Source organism: Phlebotomus papatasi, chromosome 2 (assembly GCF_024763615.1).
Source record: "Phlebotomus papatasi isolate M1 chromosome 2, Ppap_2.1, whole genome shotgun sequence".
NCBI classification, from domain to species: Eukaryota; Metazoa; Arthropoda; class Insecta; order Diptera; family Psychodidae; genus Phlebotomus; species Phlebotomus papatasi.
The window spans coordinates 97201913-97223676 of NC_077223.1; the positions used below are offsets into that span (position 1 = coordinate 97201913).

Here is a 21764-nt window from a genome sequence, read left to right on the forward strand (position 1 = left end):
TTAAAGTAGAAAATATTTGTAGGGTAGCAGATAAAAGTTGGTGTATGAAATTTCATTGTCTCTCTATGGCATAAAAACTGCAATGGTATGACATTATTAAAACGATTTAGTATTTAAAGTTGCAAAGGTAATTGAAATTTTAATTGAAAAACGAAAGAGGCCACAAAGAGTAGTTTTCTATTGGTTGAGCGTAGTTAACGCAAATACAGCGTATTTGAATATTTTGCATACATGTGATAGATTAATTGATAATCCATCATACAGTATTTACGCATTGCAAATGTTTCTTCTATTAATCGTAAGTTCGGGTGATTTTGTCCCCTGCGGATGACTTTGACACACCCCTGTTCGTAAGCTCTTATATATTCTTTTAACATAAGGACTGTCTTCGCCGATTCGATCTACCATGGTATGATCAGATTCTTAAGTTCTAGAAATAAAGAAAAGTTTAGGAACAGGGAGGTCTCAAAATACCTGCATTTTCGGTATTCTTTTTCTAACTGAAATCAACTCTATTGTTGATTATAAGAAAGCATACAGCATATCTTCTAGATCCTTAAGCGGTCTTCAGACTAGAGTTTTAGCCCAGTTCCCGAATGTCTCAAAATATTCAATAGCGAGCTATTTATTAGTTTTTGAGATCCCAATAGGCCATTTATCTTTAATAATCCAATACTAAATTATATTTTTCCAAAAAACCTGATTGATAAGAAAATTAGATTAGTTAAACCATATAGCTAGACCTTAGGTCTGAAGCCCGTATTACCCAATATCCCAAAAATATTGATAATTTTTTGTCCAAACATGTATGTTTGAATAAAATCTGTTGGCCCTGATTAATCTAATTTGGTGCCGTAGAGCCGAGAGATGGGTTAACGTAATTGTTATCAGAATAATAAGAACCGTCTCTCGGTTTAAGCTGTAAGTCTGTCTAAGACATAAACCCACCCTGTTTTAAATTATCTTGTGTTCAATTTCTCCGGGATTTTACTGCAAATCATTTAATTTCAAATGCGGTTTATATATAATATTAATAAAACGCTATTTTTTTTTAATTCTCTCAAGTTTTATGTATCTCATTTACTCCATAGGGTAAGTGCTCATAATTTTGGACAGTTTCTAAATTTGGACACTTTGAGGGTAAAATTGGACACTAAAAATAAATTGATTAAAATGATGGATTTTTATTCCAATATTTGATGAAAAATGAATTCTATCTAAATATTTGTTCTTTTTGGAAGATTTTGACACTAAATACGTTAAATTTTGAATATGATTTGAGTTGAAATTGCTTTGTTGAAAATTCAGTGTGAGCAATTGCTTACGAGAAATATGACAGAACTTCGTGGCTTACTTCAGTCTTATTTAGTTTTGGTGAAGTACTAACAAAGTTTGTTCGCTGTTTTTGAGTGATATTATTGAATATTCATTAAATATTGTGTTGATTCACGTTACTGATGATTTGTACATTTGACCTGAAGTGAGATTTGCCTTGTGAATTATATTTTTCGTGTGAAAAATAGGAAATTTTTTAAGACATTCACCAGTGAGGTGATGGCTCTTATTTTGGACAGGTGTTTTTCTCACGAAATTTCGTGAAGTTTTAGCTTTTGTGATGACTAGGTTGGACAAATGCCTGGAGAAACAAAGAAGCATCATCTCTACGATAGAGATGTAGCGAGAAATGCATTGAAAGGCCCCCGAAAAGACCAGGGAATGAGCGAATCCGCACGTACTTGGAGTATCGAAGTCAATTCACTTTAATGAATGATATGGAAAGTTTCCGGGCTTCTGTGACATTCTACGTTTCCCTTACATGAACAGGAAGAGGACTTGGTAAGATTGGTTCATCAAATGAAGAACAATGGGCATCCTATTGAGGTGGATTAGCTGTCCAAATTTACAGTCAAGTTGGCCAAATTAATAAACAAGTTGTCCAAAATAAGAGCCAAGGTCACTTCCACTTATCCATTCATTTTTAAACGTATTAAAACTAATTTTAATAAAAATAAGACGATAAATAGCTTGCTAAGTTTCTAAACAACCCTTCTGAAAAGAGAGTAACAAGAAATGTCAATTAGTATAGAAAATATCGCACTTCAAACTTGGAACTTCGATGCTTATATGCAGACTGTCCAAAATTATAAGCACTTCCCCTAATTGTGATTCCTTATATTTGGAAAGATTCTACCATTAGTTATTGTAATTTTGAAGTAACAGTAGGTATACATTACTTCTATAGAACTACATTTCACTGTAAGGCAATATTTACCTATATTGCACAATGTTTGTTATAATAAACTTGAGACTATAACATTACTCCGCTTAATACTCTGAGGGTAATAAACATTTGCTTCATAAAATTCAAATAGTCTTCAACACACATTCGCTTTTAAATTTTTTTATTTTTATTTAGGATAAAATTTTATGGTTTCTACTCGCAGCAAATTTCTTATTTAGCAAGAAATAAAATTTAAAATATTAACTTATAGGGGAATTGTACCAAATTTCGCCCAGCTTGCAATTTCGACCTTTTCTTTTGTTCCTTAAATTTTCATGATTTTTTAGTTTTTTTTTTAGGTTTTTTTAGGAAATAATGTGAAAAAGACTTTATAGGAATTCTAGGGGTAAAGAACTATAAGAATTAAGGTGGCCGAAATATTACGCATGTCACCTATTCGATTTCTAACCTCGTTCAAGTATAAGTGTAACACGTCTTCAAACTGGAAATATTCTATTCAATTTTTAAGTTTCAGATGAATCTATTTTGAGTCATTTTGCCCTATAAAAGTTATTTTTTTCATAATGGCCTCGGTACACCTGTCAGATCAGGAATACTTTGTAAAGTTAAAATTCTCTTTCCTTCTCAGAAAGACTTAAATAAGTCTATCCTACTTTTTCGGTCTCTAAATTAGATTAAACTAAATTTAATTTGGTGTTAATTTGGTGGCGAAGACATAACGAACTCCAAAAATTAGGTCCAAAGACTCAATTAAAAAAAAATGAAAATTCTACAAAATATAGTTTATATATCGTATTTTTATGCTTAAGAGTTTAATCTAAATAAAATTTTTAGTATGTTCAAAAGATAATTTTAAAAATTTACTGTTTTTCAGTGTTCGTAAAACATAGAAGAAACTCGAATGATACGATAATTGGGCCGCCCAAAGCATTAACTCTTTCGCGTCATTAGGGTCATATATGACCCGGGGAAAAAAATTTTTTGTGACTATTTACATTAATTGAAATCTATCTGTTTGTGCACGACATCATAATAGAAGGATGTAAGATTCTTGCTAATTTTCTCAAGACTCCAGATATTCAGGAAAAGAAAATATTTGAGATCAAAAATCACAAATTTCGAACTTTGTGAAATAGCTTTTCTTTTTCAAAATTTTTTATCTTCATTTATTTTTTTCAGCAAAAGTTCTTTAGAAACACAAAATAGAATATCCAAAGATTGTATATTGCATATTTTGATATAATAAACTACTCTCAATTTTCCAGAAAAGCTCGTAGAAATTTCCAGGTCATATATGACCCTATTGTCCCCAAGGGTAAAGGTTTATGACAGTTTTTCGTGCCAACAATGTAGTTGGGACATTGTATTTCTTTGTGAAATCCAGAAGGAAAATATCTTGCTCCTGGATATTTCATCTTATATCTGATGAATTATAACATATATTGCAATATTTTAGAGTATTCTGCAAGCGTCTTATATTGTACAATTGTATTGTGTGTGAATAAACAAGTAGATAAGTTTATTTTTGCCAAATACCACTCAAAATATTGTGACAGAGACTGTTCAAGAGATTACCAGGAAGATTCCTTGAACACCGGGAGTACAGTGTTCATCAAGACAATCCAGTTTGCCATGGTTTTGGTCAAATTAATAACTTCAAGCAAAAAAAAAAAAAACTCTTAGAAAGCCCGTGATATAGATTTTGAAAATGGTATATATACTTCCCTTACCGACAATAGGGTCATATATGACCCGGATTTTTTTCGAGTTTTCACGCGATGGAAATTTTTTTTCATCTCAGAACTATTATATTTGATCATAAAGCATTAGGAAAAACTCAATTTTACATGAATTCACTTGCTGAATAAAAGTGTGACGCGAAAGAGTTAAAGCATTAAAACAAAAAAATGCATCAAAAAGTACGTTTCCTAAAACCGTATCGATAGCATAAAATTGAGATTCATTTTCAATAACAGAAATTATCACTATAAAAACTCAAAGCTAACCAACCTTGTGCTTGAAATGAAGGTCTCGACATGTTGAATATTTCCCGAAAAGTTCATTATATGATTGTTTTCTGAAACTTTTTGGGTTTATTAATTTTTTTTCTCGAAAATCCATCGAATTCATTCATTTGAAAAGTCATTTTAATAGGGAAAGTTTTTCAGAGCAGAGGAAAGAAAATAAAATCCATAAAAATGCGATAAATTTCATCCATAATTTACCATCTATACGAGTTATTCGTTAATTAATTCTCATTCTCGAGTTTCTTTTACCCTCATTAACATGGCATGAAAGATGGAAGTAAATCAGAATTCCAATTTGCTCTTTCAAATAAAATCATCTCCCGCAAGTTGGGAGAGTTGCTTCTATGTATGTATCTGACCATTGGGGAAATTGACGGAGCGCCGCTGCTTTGAGAGGGATGAGGGAAAAACGTGCTCGAACTAAACAGAAAACCCATCATCCAAGACATTTACAGATTCTCCGGTGTGACTTCTCGGACTGGTTGGGTAACTCTGACTTTGTGCTGGGAAGAATGGGCAAAAGTTTCCTTCAGCGAACTTTTCTCATAAAGCCCAGAAACACCCACTGAAGTAGAAAATCATGTACTGTACTTACTCCATTGTGCAATGTAACATTTTAGGATATGATGTGAATTTGTGAATTTAGCATCTGAATACACTAAATCGGGAAAATATGAAATTTAAAGGAAACTTTTTAAAATCTCAAATTGAATTTGATAAGCAATATTGAGATCATGGGTATTTTTCCTCTGTCAAACACCCACGCTTGACCAACTTTCTTAATTGAAGCCAAAATCCTTTGCATAAATCATCAGTTTATATGGACGATAGCAACGACAGAAGTGCACCAAGATATCGAAAATTATGATGAAATGATGAGAAAAGTTTGTTCAAAAGCAAAACTTTAGTATGTTATTTTCCTCATTCATTTTCCACCATAAATCCCGCAGCCAATAAAAGGATGAAAGCTCCAAGATGAACTAAGACAAAAATTGCTTTGTCACTTGTGATCAACATATGTCAAAATGTTGTTCAAAGTACTCACAGGATGGAGTTATACTAAATTATCCGACTGTCAAGGAAAATCCCAACTCAACGATGAAACTTTCCCATGTTATTACTAGTTGGGTTTTCCCGTCTGCTTCTATACAATTAATCTGTAGCGATGGGTTAGGATCTTCATCTCGTGGAGTTTCGTGTATGTCTCTCTCTTGAGGCATATTTCCACCCCAGCCTCATCTTCTCGACAGCCACAAAGCACTGTCTTCAGCCCAGCCGCAACATCGAATGAACGTCTGCACAAGTGAAATGACTGAAATGTTTCCATCTAATTCACTTTTGTATTGCTCCATCAATCTCCTGATGAGTTTTCCGCAGACATTTCCCATTGAGACTCTAATAATGTGTACATTGTGGAACTGCCTTTAAATTACACGGAATTAACACAGAGGACAAAATTAAGAATTCATAACTCCTTGTATAAATGAAGAAAATTTATAAAAGTTATTTGCAAATCCTCAAGTGGAAAATTTGTATTATTAAAATTATTATCTTGTTTTTTCCAATTATTGAGCTTTAGTTTATTGCAAAAATGTCATATAAAGCAATAATAACCTCAAGGGACAATGGGCAAAAATGTATGGGAGTTGGTCTATGTGGCGACCACAGATGGGACTAGGCGCATTTTATAAGTAATAGTGTTAAGATGGAAAACTAACGAGACCCAGGACGATATTCGCCGGGAGTCCTTGAAAAAACGCCTTTATCCTTTCGAAAAAATACTATTTTGACATCGAATTACTCAACATAAGCCAAAGGGATCTTCATGAAATTTGGTATGGAGTTAATATATGACTCAAGCTATTTATTAATGGAAACTACCCCCTCCCCCCATCCCTTCCTCCAGTAGCCACCATATAAAATGTGGACTTTTTTATTCTAACTTCCCTCTGAGAATAAGTAGAAAGCCTCTAAGTAGAATAAGTAGAATAAGTAGAATATCTCCTCTGTGAAAAGAAGTAGAAATCAGAAACATGGCATATGATCAAGGGCAATGAAAGGTTCTTTAACCGTATATATATACGTTTTCCTCCGCCACTCCTTCCATCAGTCGCCATATGAAATGAGGACTTTTTCCACTATTACTCCTCTCTGAGAAACGGTAGAAAGCTGAAACTCGGCATGGGAACAAGGTTTATGGAAGGCTATTCAGTCATATAAAATCTGACTACAATTTCAAAAGAAAATAAATAAAAAAAATCACAGTTAGAAAAATAAGCCAAAATATGTAATTATTCTACTGAAATCGATGAATACAATGACGCAATCCCAAGCAGATATCTATAACCGTTTGAACTGTTGTTCTATTAATCGCCGCGCGGACAAATAGCGTGTGACTTCTCTTTCTACAAAACTTCAAAACTTCCAAAATTCTACAAAAATATGTAATATCTTGTCGAAGGATTATACCATTCACTTTGTAGACTTGATTTATTTTAAGCCAGAATGTCTTTCCTTTGGTTTTCCTTTGGATTTTAGTTAAGTTTTTGCCCCTATCTTTGCACTACAGTTCTTGGAACTTAGTTAGAGGCACAGTAACATATCTTTTCTTTCTTCTCCAAACGGCTTTCTACTGATTTGGATTTAATTTTTCGATTTAATTCAAAAGTCGACGCTCACCAGAAGGACATTCTGTCTTAAAATAAATCAAGTTTTCTTATTTATTCGTGCCCATATTGTATTTTATAATCAGAATTTTTCGAAATTCATCAACTGAGTCGGTTAAAGAACAAGCAACAACTAAAACGCACTTATGTATTTTGCTTGTATGAGACACTAATTGTAGATATTAGATGCTCGGTCAGTAGATTAATTTGGATAAAAAGAAACACGAATTTTGACCTAGATCCTTCTCCTCCTTTATTACTTGGACAACGTTTCGGAGCTTGTTGGCCCCTTCGTTGCATACCTGAGGAAGGCACCAAAAAGCTCCGAAACGTTGTCCAAGTAATAAAAGAGGAAAAGGATCTAGGCCAAATCCGTGTTTCTTTTTACACTAATTGTAGTTTAAATACAGAAATTAGAACATCTCGGTAGTACTTCAAATTCATTCATTTTATGTAAACTATCTTTCAACTCTCAAATAAGGAAAGCTTGAAAATTTAAGTTAAATATTCATAATCAAAATTAAAGATTTAAGATTCCGAGTTAAATGCTAATGACGCCTCATTCATTCTAATCTTGCCTCACAATAGTTTGGATTCAAAAGTTTAAAAGTTTCTTAAAACAAGATTTAATATTAAAATAAACTTTAGAAACTTTAGCTTGAAAACTTAAGGGATTACGTGGATCAAGAAGACTAAAAAAAACTAAATATTTTCACTTTTTTTTTAATATAATAAAAAAATTAATTCCATCTCTTAGGCATACCAAAATACAACATTTAAACTATATTGTTTGAAACTTTCATTTTAAAATTTTTAAAAATTCAGCCCATGGGACCTGATTTTCGCGGATCTTTTTGAAAAAACTTATTTTTTGGTGAACACGATTTCATAAATGCAAATATTTCCTGTTTGCTGATAAGTAAAACTCGTACTTGAACGTAGAATTTTTTTGCCTTGATCAAAACTTATTTTACAAGACGAAACGTGATGTAAAATACGCCGTAATTTTTCTTGCACAAAATTCTTTCAAAAACCCAAATTTCGTTTAAAAAAATGTAGAGGAAACCGTGGCAGAATTAGCCACGTATAGTTAGATAATATCTTAAAGTTTGCCTTCCAAGGAATATTGAGGAAACCACTTATTATTCTAAATATATACTTCCTTTACTATTCATTGAATATTTATCAGCCTTTAACAAAGATTTCTTGTACAAATTATACGCAATGGAAAATATCATTTGGTGGCTAATCTACCCCGGTCTACCCTACCGGTCACATACGAGTTTCACTCAACAGCTAACAAGAAATAGGGTAAAGTGATATAAAGTTGGACATAGTGTTACAAGTTGGACAATTCGCCGATACAAGTTGGGCGTGGCTGTTTTCTTGATAAATACAGTACAAAATTTGTTTTTAAGCACAAGAAACCAAATTATAAAACTAAAGCATTAAAAATATACAAATAAAAATGAAGTACTAAATTTATCAAGACAAAAAGCCCTGTCCAACTTGTATGACTGTCCAACTTGTACCACTTTCCCCTATTTAGCTTTTTGACTTGAAATGCATATATTCTAAAAAAATTCTACCGAAAAGTAAGTTTTTTTTAAAAAGGTCTTAGAAAATCAATACCGATAGGCTGAATTTTTAAAATTTTTAAATGAAAAATTCAAAAAATATAGTTTAATTTATGTGCTTTTATATGCCTAAGAGCTTGAAATAAATAGATTTTTTGTTTGTTGCAAAAGATAGAAAAAATTATACTGTTTTTAGTCTTTTTGACCCACGTAACCCCTTAAATAAATTTGACACTTTAAAATTAAGAAATTTATTATAGGATATGAGTGCACCTTTAAAGGGTGCTTGAAAGATTTTACGGTTAAATATTTACTTTAGAATTTAGAGGATGGATTCGTATATTTTTAATGTAATTGCCTTGATCCTAGATAAATATATTTAAGTATTTCAATGTTATTTATATTTCCTACGAAACATTTCATAATTTTGTGCGATTTGTATCACTATCATTAATAAAATCTTGATAGTATTATTGATGTAATATTTTTTGCAAAGGGAAGATGTCTTTAGATTGTATTCTTTATTGACATAATTTAGGGTATATTTCGTATGAGAGCAGATTAAAAGTTGACTAGAAAAACGTCTTGATATTAAATGTGTTGAAGCTTCAAAATTCATCAAAACCGTTGTTTTCCAAGCCACGAAAGTACCAATTTTTACACATAAAAGAAAGTCTCAACTTTTTATCTCTTGATCAATCTATTTTCCCACAAACATCATGTGAATTTTTCTACTTGGGGAAAGTTTGAGACAAACACACGATAAGTTCATGAAAGACTTTTCTACGCAAATGGTGTCATTTAGAGATACTAAAAGAGGAGAAGGAAAGTCTTGAAGAATAGAACTGGATGTTTTTAATGCTTTTCCACCATCAACCGCATGAATGAAAATTACACCTTGGAATGAGGAGTGAAAAGCCACAATGGCTTTCCTTATTAATAATTTGAGAAATTTGAGCAGCAAAATAAGCTTGTGCGCTTTCCCTATGGAATACCGACACTCTGAGGGTACCATGGAAGAGACACTGGATGGAGGTTGAAATTGAATTTTGAAAAATGTACTCTGTGGATTTTCACCATCATAAATCCATCCCAAGGCTTGAATGTTAGGGATGAAAATGAAATTTGTGAGAGGGTATAGCTAGAGCATTTCGGTGAAGAAAATCAGAATTAATCGTTCTTGCTCTAATTTAAACGTAATATCATGAAAAAATATGATATTTAATTCAAATAAATTGATGCCCATTAATTTCAGTTACTTTTTCCTTCCTCCGTGTCCCATCCATGGCTCTGTCTCGGTTTACTTGTTTGTCGTGTGGGAAGCCAACAAGACGTACCACGAGACATTTTTTTTCCAGAAAACGGAACACAGTGTGGAAGACAGCAATATTTCCATGAACGTGGTCCATCTCAACTGAGAATAAGAACTTTTGTTGTGTGCTTTTCACCTCAAAGACATGGGAGGTCCCATTCTCTTGAGGAATCTCCACATGGTTGGGGGAGGAAAATCACATGACTATCAATCTTAATATCACACCGGTCGTCGTCCCTCGGGTAAAGTGGCAGTCACATGCTGAGCGAACAAATGTTCCTCTTGGACTGCGAACCAGACTTACACAAGAATAGTAGCACTTGTATGAAATATTCTCGCGTTCTGCTCCCTACAACTTCACAGACTTTTGCACATTTCCCTCTCCTCTGGACAAATTCTAGGGCTTGGGGGAGGAAAAGTTCAGATTGGAAACATTTCATACCGAGGGGTTGCCAACTCAACGATTTAGTAACGGTTAAAAAAGAACATAAGTCCCTCCGAAAAATTGTAATAACCGATAATATTTCATACCTTTATTAAAATTTTAATATGCCTACAGATAATTTACTGATTTATAGAATCAAAGCTTTAAAGGTTATTAAGAAAGACAAATACAGCGGGTTTCGGGATTATGCAGATTTTCGGAACTGAAAAACGTAGGAGATTTTTTTTTGAATTGATCCTTTAACGACGAGACACTTTTTACGGATTGAAAATCTAACAATAAAAATTAAACTGAGAAACATAATCAATGATAAATCTTGCATCTAACATTGGAAAGTCCAACAGAGTCTGATTCGGTGTATTTTGTGCTTCTATGGACGATAGGGACAAAAATAGCCCAAAAATTTAAGTAATTTTTCTGACAATACCAATGAATAATATATTTCGCTTTAATGAAAAATATTACGTATGAGTATTGTAGTTTTTATTGCCAAAAGGGTTTTGCTTAAAAAATTTTAGAAGTATAAAAAATAAATAAAATCAATGAATTTGAGAATTTAAAAAATCGCCATTTTTGAGCTTAAATATTTACTACATAGCAAATAGCTAGAGACTTGCAAAAACTAATCTAGATTCCTTCAACCTTCTACTTTGTAAAAATGTACAAACAAAAGAAAAAACTAACTTTAGGTAGTCAGGAAAAATTATTTTCTTTATGGGACACCGGTGTTCCAATCGTTCTTAAAGGGTTAAACGACAATTCAGTGAATTTAACGCGGACAAAAAGTAGTTAGAACAAAAAGGTTCAACTGTTAAAAAATGCATTATAAATTATACATTTTGCGCTGATTTCTTCAATAAATTGTTAAATTATTCAAAAAAAAACTTAGAAGAAATTAAATTTGTCTGATAACACAGGTATACAATAAAAAAATTCTTAAGAAATATTAGTTGATTATTATGGTATTGGGTGTGCTGATTTAGAAAATGACTTTCATTTTTTTCAATCACATCACAATTCTGAGAATTTATTACTTTTGCCTTTTAGCTATTTTGTTTTACTTTATTGATTATATTTCTATATATATTGATTATATATAATTTAAATTTTAGATATCCGTTGGAATGGTGAAGAGTTGCCCTACAACTTTATATTAATAGACGAAATCTGTAAAACCACCCCTTGAGTGTGAATTAATAAGGTTTTCCTAAGGAATCCCCAAAAAATGCTTTGGACTGAAGTTTAAAAAAAAATCATATATAACAAACTAAACCAGGGCCCTTATTCTGCTGTGAAACGCAGATTTATCACTAATTTCGTGATAGTGCTTGTGTGTGTGAGGCTGGTTTCGGCCCACATTAAATGAAATTGTGAACAAAATAATCACTGTAAAGCATACAAACACCTTTCACGAGACTAAAATTGTTGTCCTTTGACTTACCAACTAAGAAAATTCGCAAAAAACTCTGGAAAAATCCGTCAACTACATTTAACTCCACTGCAGTTGTCAATCTTGAGCACACTATTGCTTTCGCTCGCACTCTCTCATTCGCTCTTTGGCTGCGTGATGAAATTTCAAAATAATTACCGTTGGACATTCTATTTCATAAATTTAGCCAATTTTAATAAGTTTTCTTGCAACTACTGTGCCAAGCAAGAAAATTCAAATTTTCAATGATTTTCTCTTTTAATCTATAGTTTTCACTATTTGTTTCTGTAAAACCTCGAGAAATCACAGGCAAGGGGGAAATATTAAGTTGGAAATGGTGTACAAATTTTGAAAGTAATTCATATAAATTATGAATTGTCGTAAATATTTTAGACGGATGGGTCAGAATTGGTATTCATAAATTTAGCAGTAATTTTTTCACAGCATGAAACTTATGCTCTTGAGTATGTCGCTGGAAAAAAAAGAAGAAGAAACACGGAATTGTAGAACGAAGTTTTGATGGGTATTATTTATGAGTGATTGGTCTGAAATTTCGTAGATTTTGTGAAAGAAAATTTGTTTTCCCGGAGTAAGTAGTCAGATTGAAGCATCTACCGTCGCCACCATCGCAAAAGTTAATTACAAAGTCACCCATCCGGCAAATTTTGCTGAATTCTGTAGAATTTACTCTAAGATGGTTCCGATCATTGCATTGTATGAAAATACAATATTAGATGAGTTCATATATTCTGTCAGTAGAAGAGGTAAAAAGTTTGGAGTGGTATATCTCAGCTCCTGATGAACATAATTGGATGAGTGAACTATTGTTGGAAAGCTTGGTTCATTAGCTTTCAGAATCTGGTATATGTAATTGGCTATGGGTAAATCATGGTCATCCAGAACCATTTATGTCGAAGAAGACACTTTTTGCAGCGTCATTTTTGACCATCTACTGCTGGGACCAGGAGTGACCCACAATTCTCGCACTTGGACTGTTCGTTAGAGGAACTCAAATGGTATAATTTGTGGAAGAAACTTTTTTCTTGGACATCTTACTTTTTTTTATTCATCCACTTTTGCAAGAATTTTAACATTTTACACGCATAGAAAAAAAATGACAGAAATCCTTCTATTTCATTTTCTGGACAAACTAATGAAGATATCGACTTGGAATGTTCTAAGTACTCCCCCATAAGTTGATCCAAGGAATCCAAATATCACATCAATTTCATCCCAACGTCTATCCTTCCCCTCCAGAAACCACTCTTTTAGGATTTCAGTAATTTTTTCCTTGCGTTTAACACTTCAAAATTCTTGCAAAATTCGATGAATAAAAAAAAGTAAGATGTCCAAAAAAAAAGTTTCGTCTACAAATTATACCCTTTGAGTTCCTCTAACGAACAGTCTAAGTGCGAGAATTGTGGATCACTCCTGGTCCCAGCAGTAGATGGTCAAAAATGACGCTGCAAAAAGTGTCTTCTTCGACATAAATGGTTCTGGATGACCATGATTTCCCCATAGCCAATTACATATACCAGATTCTGAAAGCTAATGAACCAAGCTTTCCAACAATAGTTCACTCATCCAATTATGTTCATCAGGAGCTGAGATATACCACTCCAAACTTTTTACCTCTTCTACTGACAGAATATATGAACTCATCTAATATTATAAATTTTCGCCACTTTCCACAAGGTATTGTTCTGTTAAAATAAGCTTGGCTTATTTTCTTTGAAATTATTTATCAACTTGGTGGAATAATTTTTTGTACATAGAGTTTGTATCACTAACTTTAAATACTCTTATTTCCTTCCCAAACTCTTTTCCCCATCCCCGTTTTGAAAGGGGTTTCACAAAAAATCTAGTGAAACAATGGGAATTATATATTTCTTAAAATTAATAGAAAGAATATTAATAACTATTTCTTTGCGTTAAACAGCAATTTTCCACCTCAAATGCATTTAATTTTTCATCTCGGGACCTCCAGGAGCTCGCGAGATAAAATTTGCGTGATTTTTAAAATAACAGCCATTTTCACGATTTTTCCTCACTACTACACATGCTATGTCGCTGAAAGCGCCAAATCTCCACGCACACAGAGCCAAAGCTATGTGTATGATGTGTATTTGCATCACGCAAAATCGTGATTTTTAGGCGTGATAAGCTCCGTTTCAACAGCAGAATAGGCCCACAGATATTTAGGTGCTCTCTTTGGGAGAGCATAGAGGATCCTTGGAGGTATATATTTGACCAATAGAGACACCTCATGTGAATTCTCTAAATGCCTCATTTATGGATCTTAATTATTTTTGAAAATACAAAAATTCTATCTTACAGCAAATTGTTCTAGGGATTTTTGAGATTCGATTCTTTAAAGTCGGGAAATTAATTCTTTAGCAGTAGATTACTTAAACTTGTTTGGAAAACACAATGTTCTCTTAAAATCATCAAATTATGAATGAATTTAATATCACTTACGATAAAGAAGAAAGAGACCACCAAAAAGAAACCTTTTTTAATCAGGAAAAGAAAATATTCGAGATCAAAAATCACGAATTTCGAATTTAGTGAAATGACTTTTCTTTTTCAATTTTTTTATATTCATTTATTTTTTTCAGCAAAAGTTCTTTAGAAACACAAAATAGAATATCCAAAGATTGTATATTGCATATACTGATATAATAAACTACTCTCAATTTTGAAGAAAAGTTCGTAGGAATTTCCGGGTCATATATGACCCCATTGTCGGTAAGGGAAAAGTTTATGAAAGTGTTTTCGTGCCAACAATGTAGTTGGGACAGTTGGGACATTGTTTTTCTTTGTGAAATCCAGAATGAAAATATCTTGCTCCTGAACATTTCATATTATATCTGATGAATTATAACATATTTTGCAATATTTTAGAGTATTCTGCAAGCGTCCCATATTGTGCAATTGTATTGTGTATGAATAAATATGTGGATAAGTTTATTTTTGCTATATAGGGTCGGAGGAACGTCTATTCGACAGGGAACGCCTATTGACACTTTTGGCAAAATGTTGAAAATTATTTAATGTATCTAATAAAATATAAGTATAATATAACGTTTTTTCCGTAATATACCTTTTACTATAAACAAAGATATTCAAATTTTGTATCCCAAATGGTACAGAGTAGGGTGTCAATAGGTGCTGACACGAGTTCTTAAAGTGTCAATAGACGTTCCTTTCACCCTACCACTCAAAATATTGTGACAGAGACTGTTCAAGGGATTACCAGGAAGATTCCTTGAACACCAGGAGTACAGTGTTCATCAAGACAATCCAGTGTGCCATAGTTTTGGCCAAATTAATAACTTCAAGCAAAAAAACTCTTAGAAAACCCATGATATAGATTTTGAAAATGTTATGTACACTTCCCTTAAGGACAATAGGGTCATATATGACCCGGAGTTTTTCCGAGTTTTCATGCAATGGAATTTTTTTTCCTCTCTGAACTATTATATTTGATCATAAAGCATTAGGAAAAACCCAATTTTACATGAATTCACTTGCTGAATAAAAGTGTGACGCGAAAGAGTTAACAGCTGTAACATGAGAACTAATGGTGCGATTGCTGTCAAGTTAAATATCATTTGAAAGATGAGTGATTCAAGTTTTTTTTTTTTTGATAATCGCGCTATCTACGTTCATCTTAGGGACTTATTGAATGACCTGTTAATCCATCCTATTAAAAGTCTAATAAGGAGAATGTCCTGATTTAAATGCTTAACGAAAAATAAAAATTAGAAAAAAATACACCTAGAAGAATCTAGGGAAATGCTTTTAAATAGAATCTTCTATTGAATTAAAACTAAAAAGCAACTTTTTAAAGTTTGTAAACAATCAGTGACTTTAAAGATTCGTCTAACTTATTAAAAAAAACTGTCAGAAAAAAAGCGTGAATATTTCTCTCTACCTCATCAATCCAAAAGCAGAGCTCGCATTTGACATAGAAAAAAAATCTTATTTTTTAACTTATAGTTTTTGTCCCCTTGTTCTTGGACTTTCATTCCGAAAGTCTCCCTGGAGGATCGCGTTCTGAATAACGTTTTGGGAAACTTTTTAACAATGTTCTTGAACGTTATTTCGCTGTCTGCAAAACTTCCAGAAGAGTGAGAATGGGTTTTCTAATGAATAGAAATTCTACAAATTTTTTTTCCTCATTCACTTCACCTCTTTTATGAAGTCGAAATGAATTTTTCATTTTCTCTCCTTGACTTCTTCAGGAATACTGTATTTTTCCGCCCCAAAATCCTTGCAACTCCTTGGGGTATATCTCATTTTGCTCTGACGAAAATGTGGGTGGCAATTGCACGAAGAACAATGTGATTAAGAGCAAAAATCAGGAAGTGTACATAAAATTAATTTAATAAGATTTCTATATGATGCACAAAAATGAATTATGTGAAGACTTTGTGTCTCGCAGACTGAAAATTTGGTATGAAAAGTCATACAAGGAGTATGTCATATCAAATTTAATTCATCGTATTATTCTCACATAAATCATTTGGAATGACAAAACGATTTCTCACACCACAAAAGACGCGCCAAAGCTCAACGAAGAGGAAACCAACACAACATATTTTTGGCAGAGTCGCGTCAACCATCCGCAGACATGGATTCCCCCCCACCCACCCACACCCTCCCAAAAAAGTTCAAACACAACTTGGGGCACATTGTCTCGTCAAAGTTTTATCCACGCGCTTAGAGAAGAGGCTCAGAGAAAGCGCAAATTTCATGTTGGGGCTTGAAGAGACAAAACAGTGGGCGATTTGTGTGGGTGGGTGTGATGAAATGCAGGAAGATACCACGGATAGATTCTTCCCTGACAGCCATATCTAATGGAAAAGCGTCAAATACACATTCCACCAGTATTTTCCTCAAATTAGAAGCTGGCAGCTTGATTTCTCAAAGCGGCACTCCGTACAAATAATGTTTCCACTGATAAAGTGTTAAAAACGGGAGACCAGAGTTGATTGCGATAAATTAGTTTTTTTATGAGAGAAAATTAAGAGTTTTTTTTTACCTTATTCAGGTTCAAGAACTAAGCTATTAACCACAAACATATCAAATCCAATCAAAATTTAGAGGAATCCCTTGGACCTTTAGAAGTCATGTTGTTCTTTGATATTGATGCATCTCTTTCCATCAAATATCTATCCCCCATGTGTCCATCGTATTCTATTCTCTATAAAAGTTCCATATTTTTGCCACCATATGTCACTACTATCATCCAGAAATTCCATTATTAAGAACTTAATAAGGACTTATTTTATGTACTTGGTCAAAGTTCTTATTTAAAAACATGGACTACGCCTTAAATTTACCATTACACCAGTAACAACCTACCATACTTTATCTAGGTTATCAGAAATACAAATGGATGCTTTTAAACTAATTTCATTTACTTCAAGTTTATCCCATAGGGTAAGTGTACCAAATTTCGACCAGCTTGCAATTTCGGCCACCTCTTTTGTTCCTTATAATTTCATGAATTTGTAGTTTTTGCAAACTGTAGAGAATAAACAATGCAAAATAATAGCAAAAAATGCCCATTCTACGATCGAGATGATGTGAAAAAAACTTTGCAAGAATTCCGGAAGGACACGGAACTATGAGAACCGAGGTGGCCGAAATAGGCCACCAAAGCTATGTTTACATTTTTACTCATATTGAAATGCATTAAGAATAATTTTATAGGCAATAAAGACGATAAATTGTCTACAAGGTTCCAAGCAACACTCCTTAAAAAGAAGTAACAAAAAATTCAATTTGTATAAAAATTATTACATTTAAAACCTAAGACTTTGGCGCTTGCAAGCAACTATGCCGAAATTTGGCACACTTACCCTGTAGGGTAAGTGTGCCAAATTTTGGCATAGTTGCATATAAGCACCGGAGTCCTAACTTTGAAATGCACTATTTTTAATTCATATTGATATTTTTTGTTACTTCCTTATCGGGAGGGTTGTGTGTAACCTTGAAAACTAGTTTATCACCTTTGTTTTCTTTAAATCACTTCCTAAAATATTAAAAAATTAATAATAATATGGACATTGCTTTGGGTAGTATTCCGGCCACTTTGAGTGAAATACCGGCCACCTTTTTTCTGATCATCTTTTGTGACGCAACGGATAGAAAATTTCAAAACGTCAAACGGAACGAGTTTAATATTTAGTTTAATATGTTTATATGACCCACAAGCCCAGATATCTTTTGTGTTATTTGTCCTGAAGACCTGAAGAGTAGCATTTCAAATTTACGCGCAGATTCCCATAGCAATTTGCTCTTCTTGAACTCTTCCAAGGCCTTTTTCACATCATCTTTTTCATAGAAACGATGGTTTTTTTTTTCTCTGGAACATTGTAGAACTCAGAAATTGTAAAAAAAAACCATAAAATGAATAAGAAATTTAGGAAAGGAAAAGATGTTGCCGGAATAGGCAACACTACCTCACCGGAGAGACGCTCACAAAGTATATACTTTTTACGCGAAATACAGGATCCAGCTGGGAAATTTCATTCGAAATTTAAAGATTGTTTCACTATTACCATAAACAGAAACAATCTTTAAGGAAAACTAATCAATTTTCATGAAAAACACCGAAGGAAAACCCTTTGCGCTTCACCACAAATCGTGAGATTGCTAGAAACACAATCGATCTGTCACATTTTTTGTAAGACCGTTTTCACACTGAGTTTTTACAACGCAATTTAAATTTAAATTATACCTAAAATTTAACAGTCTTTGTGTTAATACATCCTAATATGAAGAAATATTTAAAAGAAAAATGAATTCATTGACTATTCGAAGATAACATACATAATTTCAATTAATTTATTTCCATGACCGAAATTACACTCGAAGTGGCCGAAATTAGAAGCTGGCCGAAATTCGGCACACTTCCCCTATCAAGATTAAATAGAAAATAAACTAAAAATATAAAAGAATGAATTTTGAAGTTGAATCTCTAGTTGGAAATACTTAAGGCATCCCAAACCGAAATCTAAACGAGAAGTAACTTCATTGTTTACTCTGGCGGAAACTATATTCAGAGTATTTCATGTAAACACTGCATTCTCACGTGATATTTTTCCTGGATTTTTTCATGAAGTCTCATACCATTGAATCCTCTACCATTATCTTGGTAAAGTGTAAAACCCTCTCTTCTCACCTGGATTCCACATCGAATTAAGTGGTTGGTGTGAATGAAAGACAAACAAGTGCATCGGCAAAAAACAACATATCCCATCTGTACATCCTGTACTTGGAATTTTCCCATCTGTAAAATCAATATTGAAAACATTGAAAATGTGTTCAATGCAGAGACAACCCAAGAGTTTTGCTACATCACAGTTTTTTCTTCTAACTTTCAGAATCAACTGCCACCGTGTTCGACTCTCACCTGCGTGGACCGGGCTTCGTGATGGAACCTCCGCCACGTTTGGAATTCAGCAATTCTTCTGGAGCCTGGTTAGACTGTTCAGCATCAGGAAGTCCACAGCCATCGATTGACTGGTTGTCTGTAGATGGAACTTCGGTGGGTGATGTAGGTGGGGTCCGGAGGGTCCTACGTAACGGAACTCTGGTGTTGCTGCCTTTTCCAGCAGCTGCCTATCGTCAAGATATTCACAATACTATCTATCGATGTGTTGCTTCCAACAACATTGGGAGAGTCATCTCCAGGGATGTACAAGTCAGAGCTGGTGAGTTTTTCTTCCAATTTCTATTATTATTACAATCACTACAACAATATTAAAAATTAATAATTGTTAATACTAGCTTCTTCTTAACGGTTAAACCACGTGTTAGTATTTGAATTGTAATCATAGATGTCTCTCGCAGAAATGCCGACTTCTTCTAGCGTTCAGTGTTAGCCTATGAGTTACCCCTTTGGGAGGAATATCGATAATTAGCATCATAATAGGGAATAAAGCGTTATGAGGAACACTTTATCTGTTCCGCTGCATCCAGGTCACTTATGGCCTCTACATACTAGAGAAATTTATGTCCATATTGATCAGTTTTTCCTACACAAGCGTATGGAATTTGCTTCAATATGGACATAAATTTCTCTAGTGTGTAGAGGCCATTACTTGAGCCCATTATGCATATGCACTCCCCATTACTCCATTCTATCTTAATCTCCAGCTCCATATCTCGGTTTCTGTATGCCTGAGGTACACACACAGTTCCGTTTCTATATTGCGGCATATCAGCCTTGGTTGGATCAGTGGCAGTGAATGTGTATTTGTATCGACAGATCTCTTTATGCCGAACTCGATTCTGTACCAGCCTCTCTTGTTTAGGCAGTTCAATGTCAATGCATTAAGCATTACTTTTTCATCCATTCACTGGACTAATTCGATACGGCTGCTGAAAAATCTGGAGATGCCGAATTTCGAACCCGAGACCTCACAGTCATAGAGACACTACTCTAACAACTGATCCACTGAGGCTTTTGAGGATTTTAGAGAAATCTCTGAAGGGAAAATAGATTATCCACTGATAAAAATAAAAGAATTTGATTCTCTTGCAAAGGATGGATCAAATAAACATGTCCTATTGTGTTAAATGTGCATTCGAAGTTTGAAATTTAATCCATCCTTAGCAAAAGGATCAAATTAGGATCAATTTGATCCTTTTACAGATGGATTTTCGGAGACGGGGACTCCGTCCGGATGCGGCAACACTATTTGTGTTTTCAACTCAAGATCAAAAACTACCTCTTCTCCAGAACTTTCGACATGCTCTGTGTCTTCCTCAGTGGTCGAATGTTATCAGATATCTGTGGGTTTCGTTGGGTAGGGGATGTTTTGCATTGGCGGGAAGGTACTTTCACAAAAGATCTCAAGGGATGTACCAGACACTCTTCCTACAGAGAGACACAGAGCGTATCGAAAGTTCTGGATAAGAGGTAGTTTTTGATCTTGGGTGAAATACTCCACAAATAATGTTACCGCATCCGGAATCCGGATGGAATCCCCCTCTCCAAAAACACATCTGCAATCTATAAACCAATTTTCTACAGTATTAGATCCTTTTATTTTTACCAGGGTGGGACAGCAGTTGCGGGCAAAATAACATTCCCGATTTACAAGCCATTGGGATTAAGGGGTCAGCCATGAGTTATACTATTTTTATTATTATTTATTTTGATGTACCGGGCTTTATTGCTATTTTGTACATTGTTCAGTTTGCAATTTTTGGTTCGCTTTATATTGTGTTTGAGAAATGTATTCCTTTCAGACGCTTCAATCATTTGCACCCGACGGGACTCGAACTCAAAACTGTAATAGTCGAATCGGTGTTCATATCGCCCTAGAGCCAAACGCTCTTACCAATTGTACCACGCAGTTCTCAGACCAATTTTCCTTCTTGAAATATACTTACCTAATCAAAATGCAAACAATAATATTGAATTGTATTTCACTTATTTAATTGGATTTCGCTTTTACTTAATAAAATTTTGCGGTTATGTTTTTCTGGTTAACATATCGTCGGTTACGTCTACTTCTATCGTATCTGCATTTGTTTTGTATCTGCATTCGGTGCAAGCTACAATACAGACGTCCTCTCTTGCGTGAAATGTTGACACAAAAGAAATGCAGATACGACAGAGGTAGACGCAACCGATGATATGTCTATCGTAGTCTCTATTCCAGTTGCCAATTTTTACCACCAGTTGTTGCCCAAAATATACCTTAATTAAAGATTTAATAAGTACTTATTAAGGAGTTATTTTATACACTTGGACAGAGCTCTTTTTAAAGAGCATGGACAATGATACTTTGTATAAAGTATTGAGCTAGTAATAACCTTGTGTTAGCCGAGATACTATCTTCAGAATGTACATAGCCACAGAGGGTAAAATCAATAAATTTTCCTTGTCTCAAAATGAGAGAATAATTTGACAAATTTGATATTATTGAAAAATTGAGATCCTTGACTCTTAGAATCTTCCAGATATGTATTTCAAGACCCAAATTTTAAGATTCTTTGCAACTCAGTGATTCTTAGCTTGAATCATTTTGGCGATCTAAAG

At 33.7% G+C, this 21764-nt stretch overlaps 1 protein-coding gene across 1 annotated transcript in view; it reads left to right on the forward strand.

The window, feature by feature from the left end:
* LOC129802588 (cell adhesion molecule Dscam2) overlaps positions 1–21764 on the forward strand; it is a 184192-nt gene that overhangs the window by 62194 nt on the left and 100234 nt on the right. Inside the window, exon 2 of the mRNA XM_055848527.1 lies at positions 19096–19425. Coding sequence (XP_055704502.1) covers positions 19096–19425 — 330 coding nt within the window. The remainder of the gene's footprint in view (positions 1–19095; positions 19426–21764) is intronic.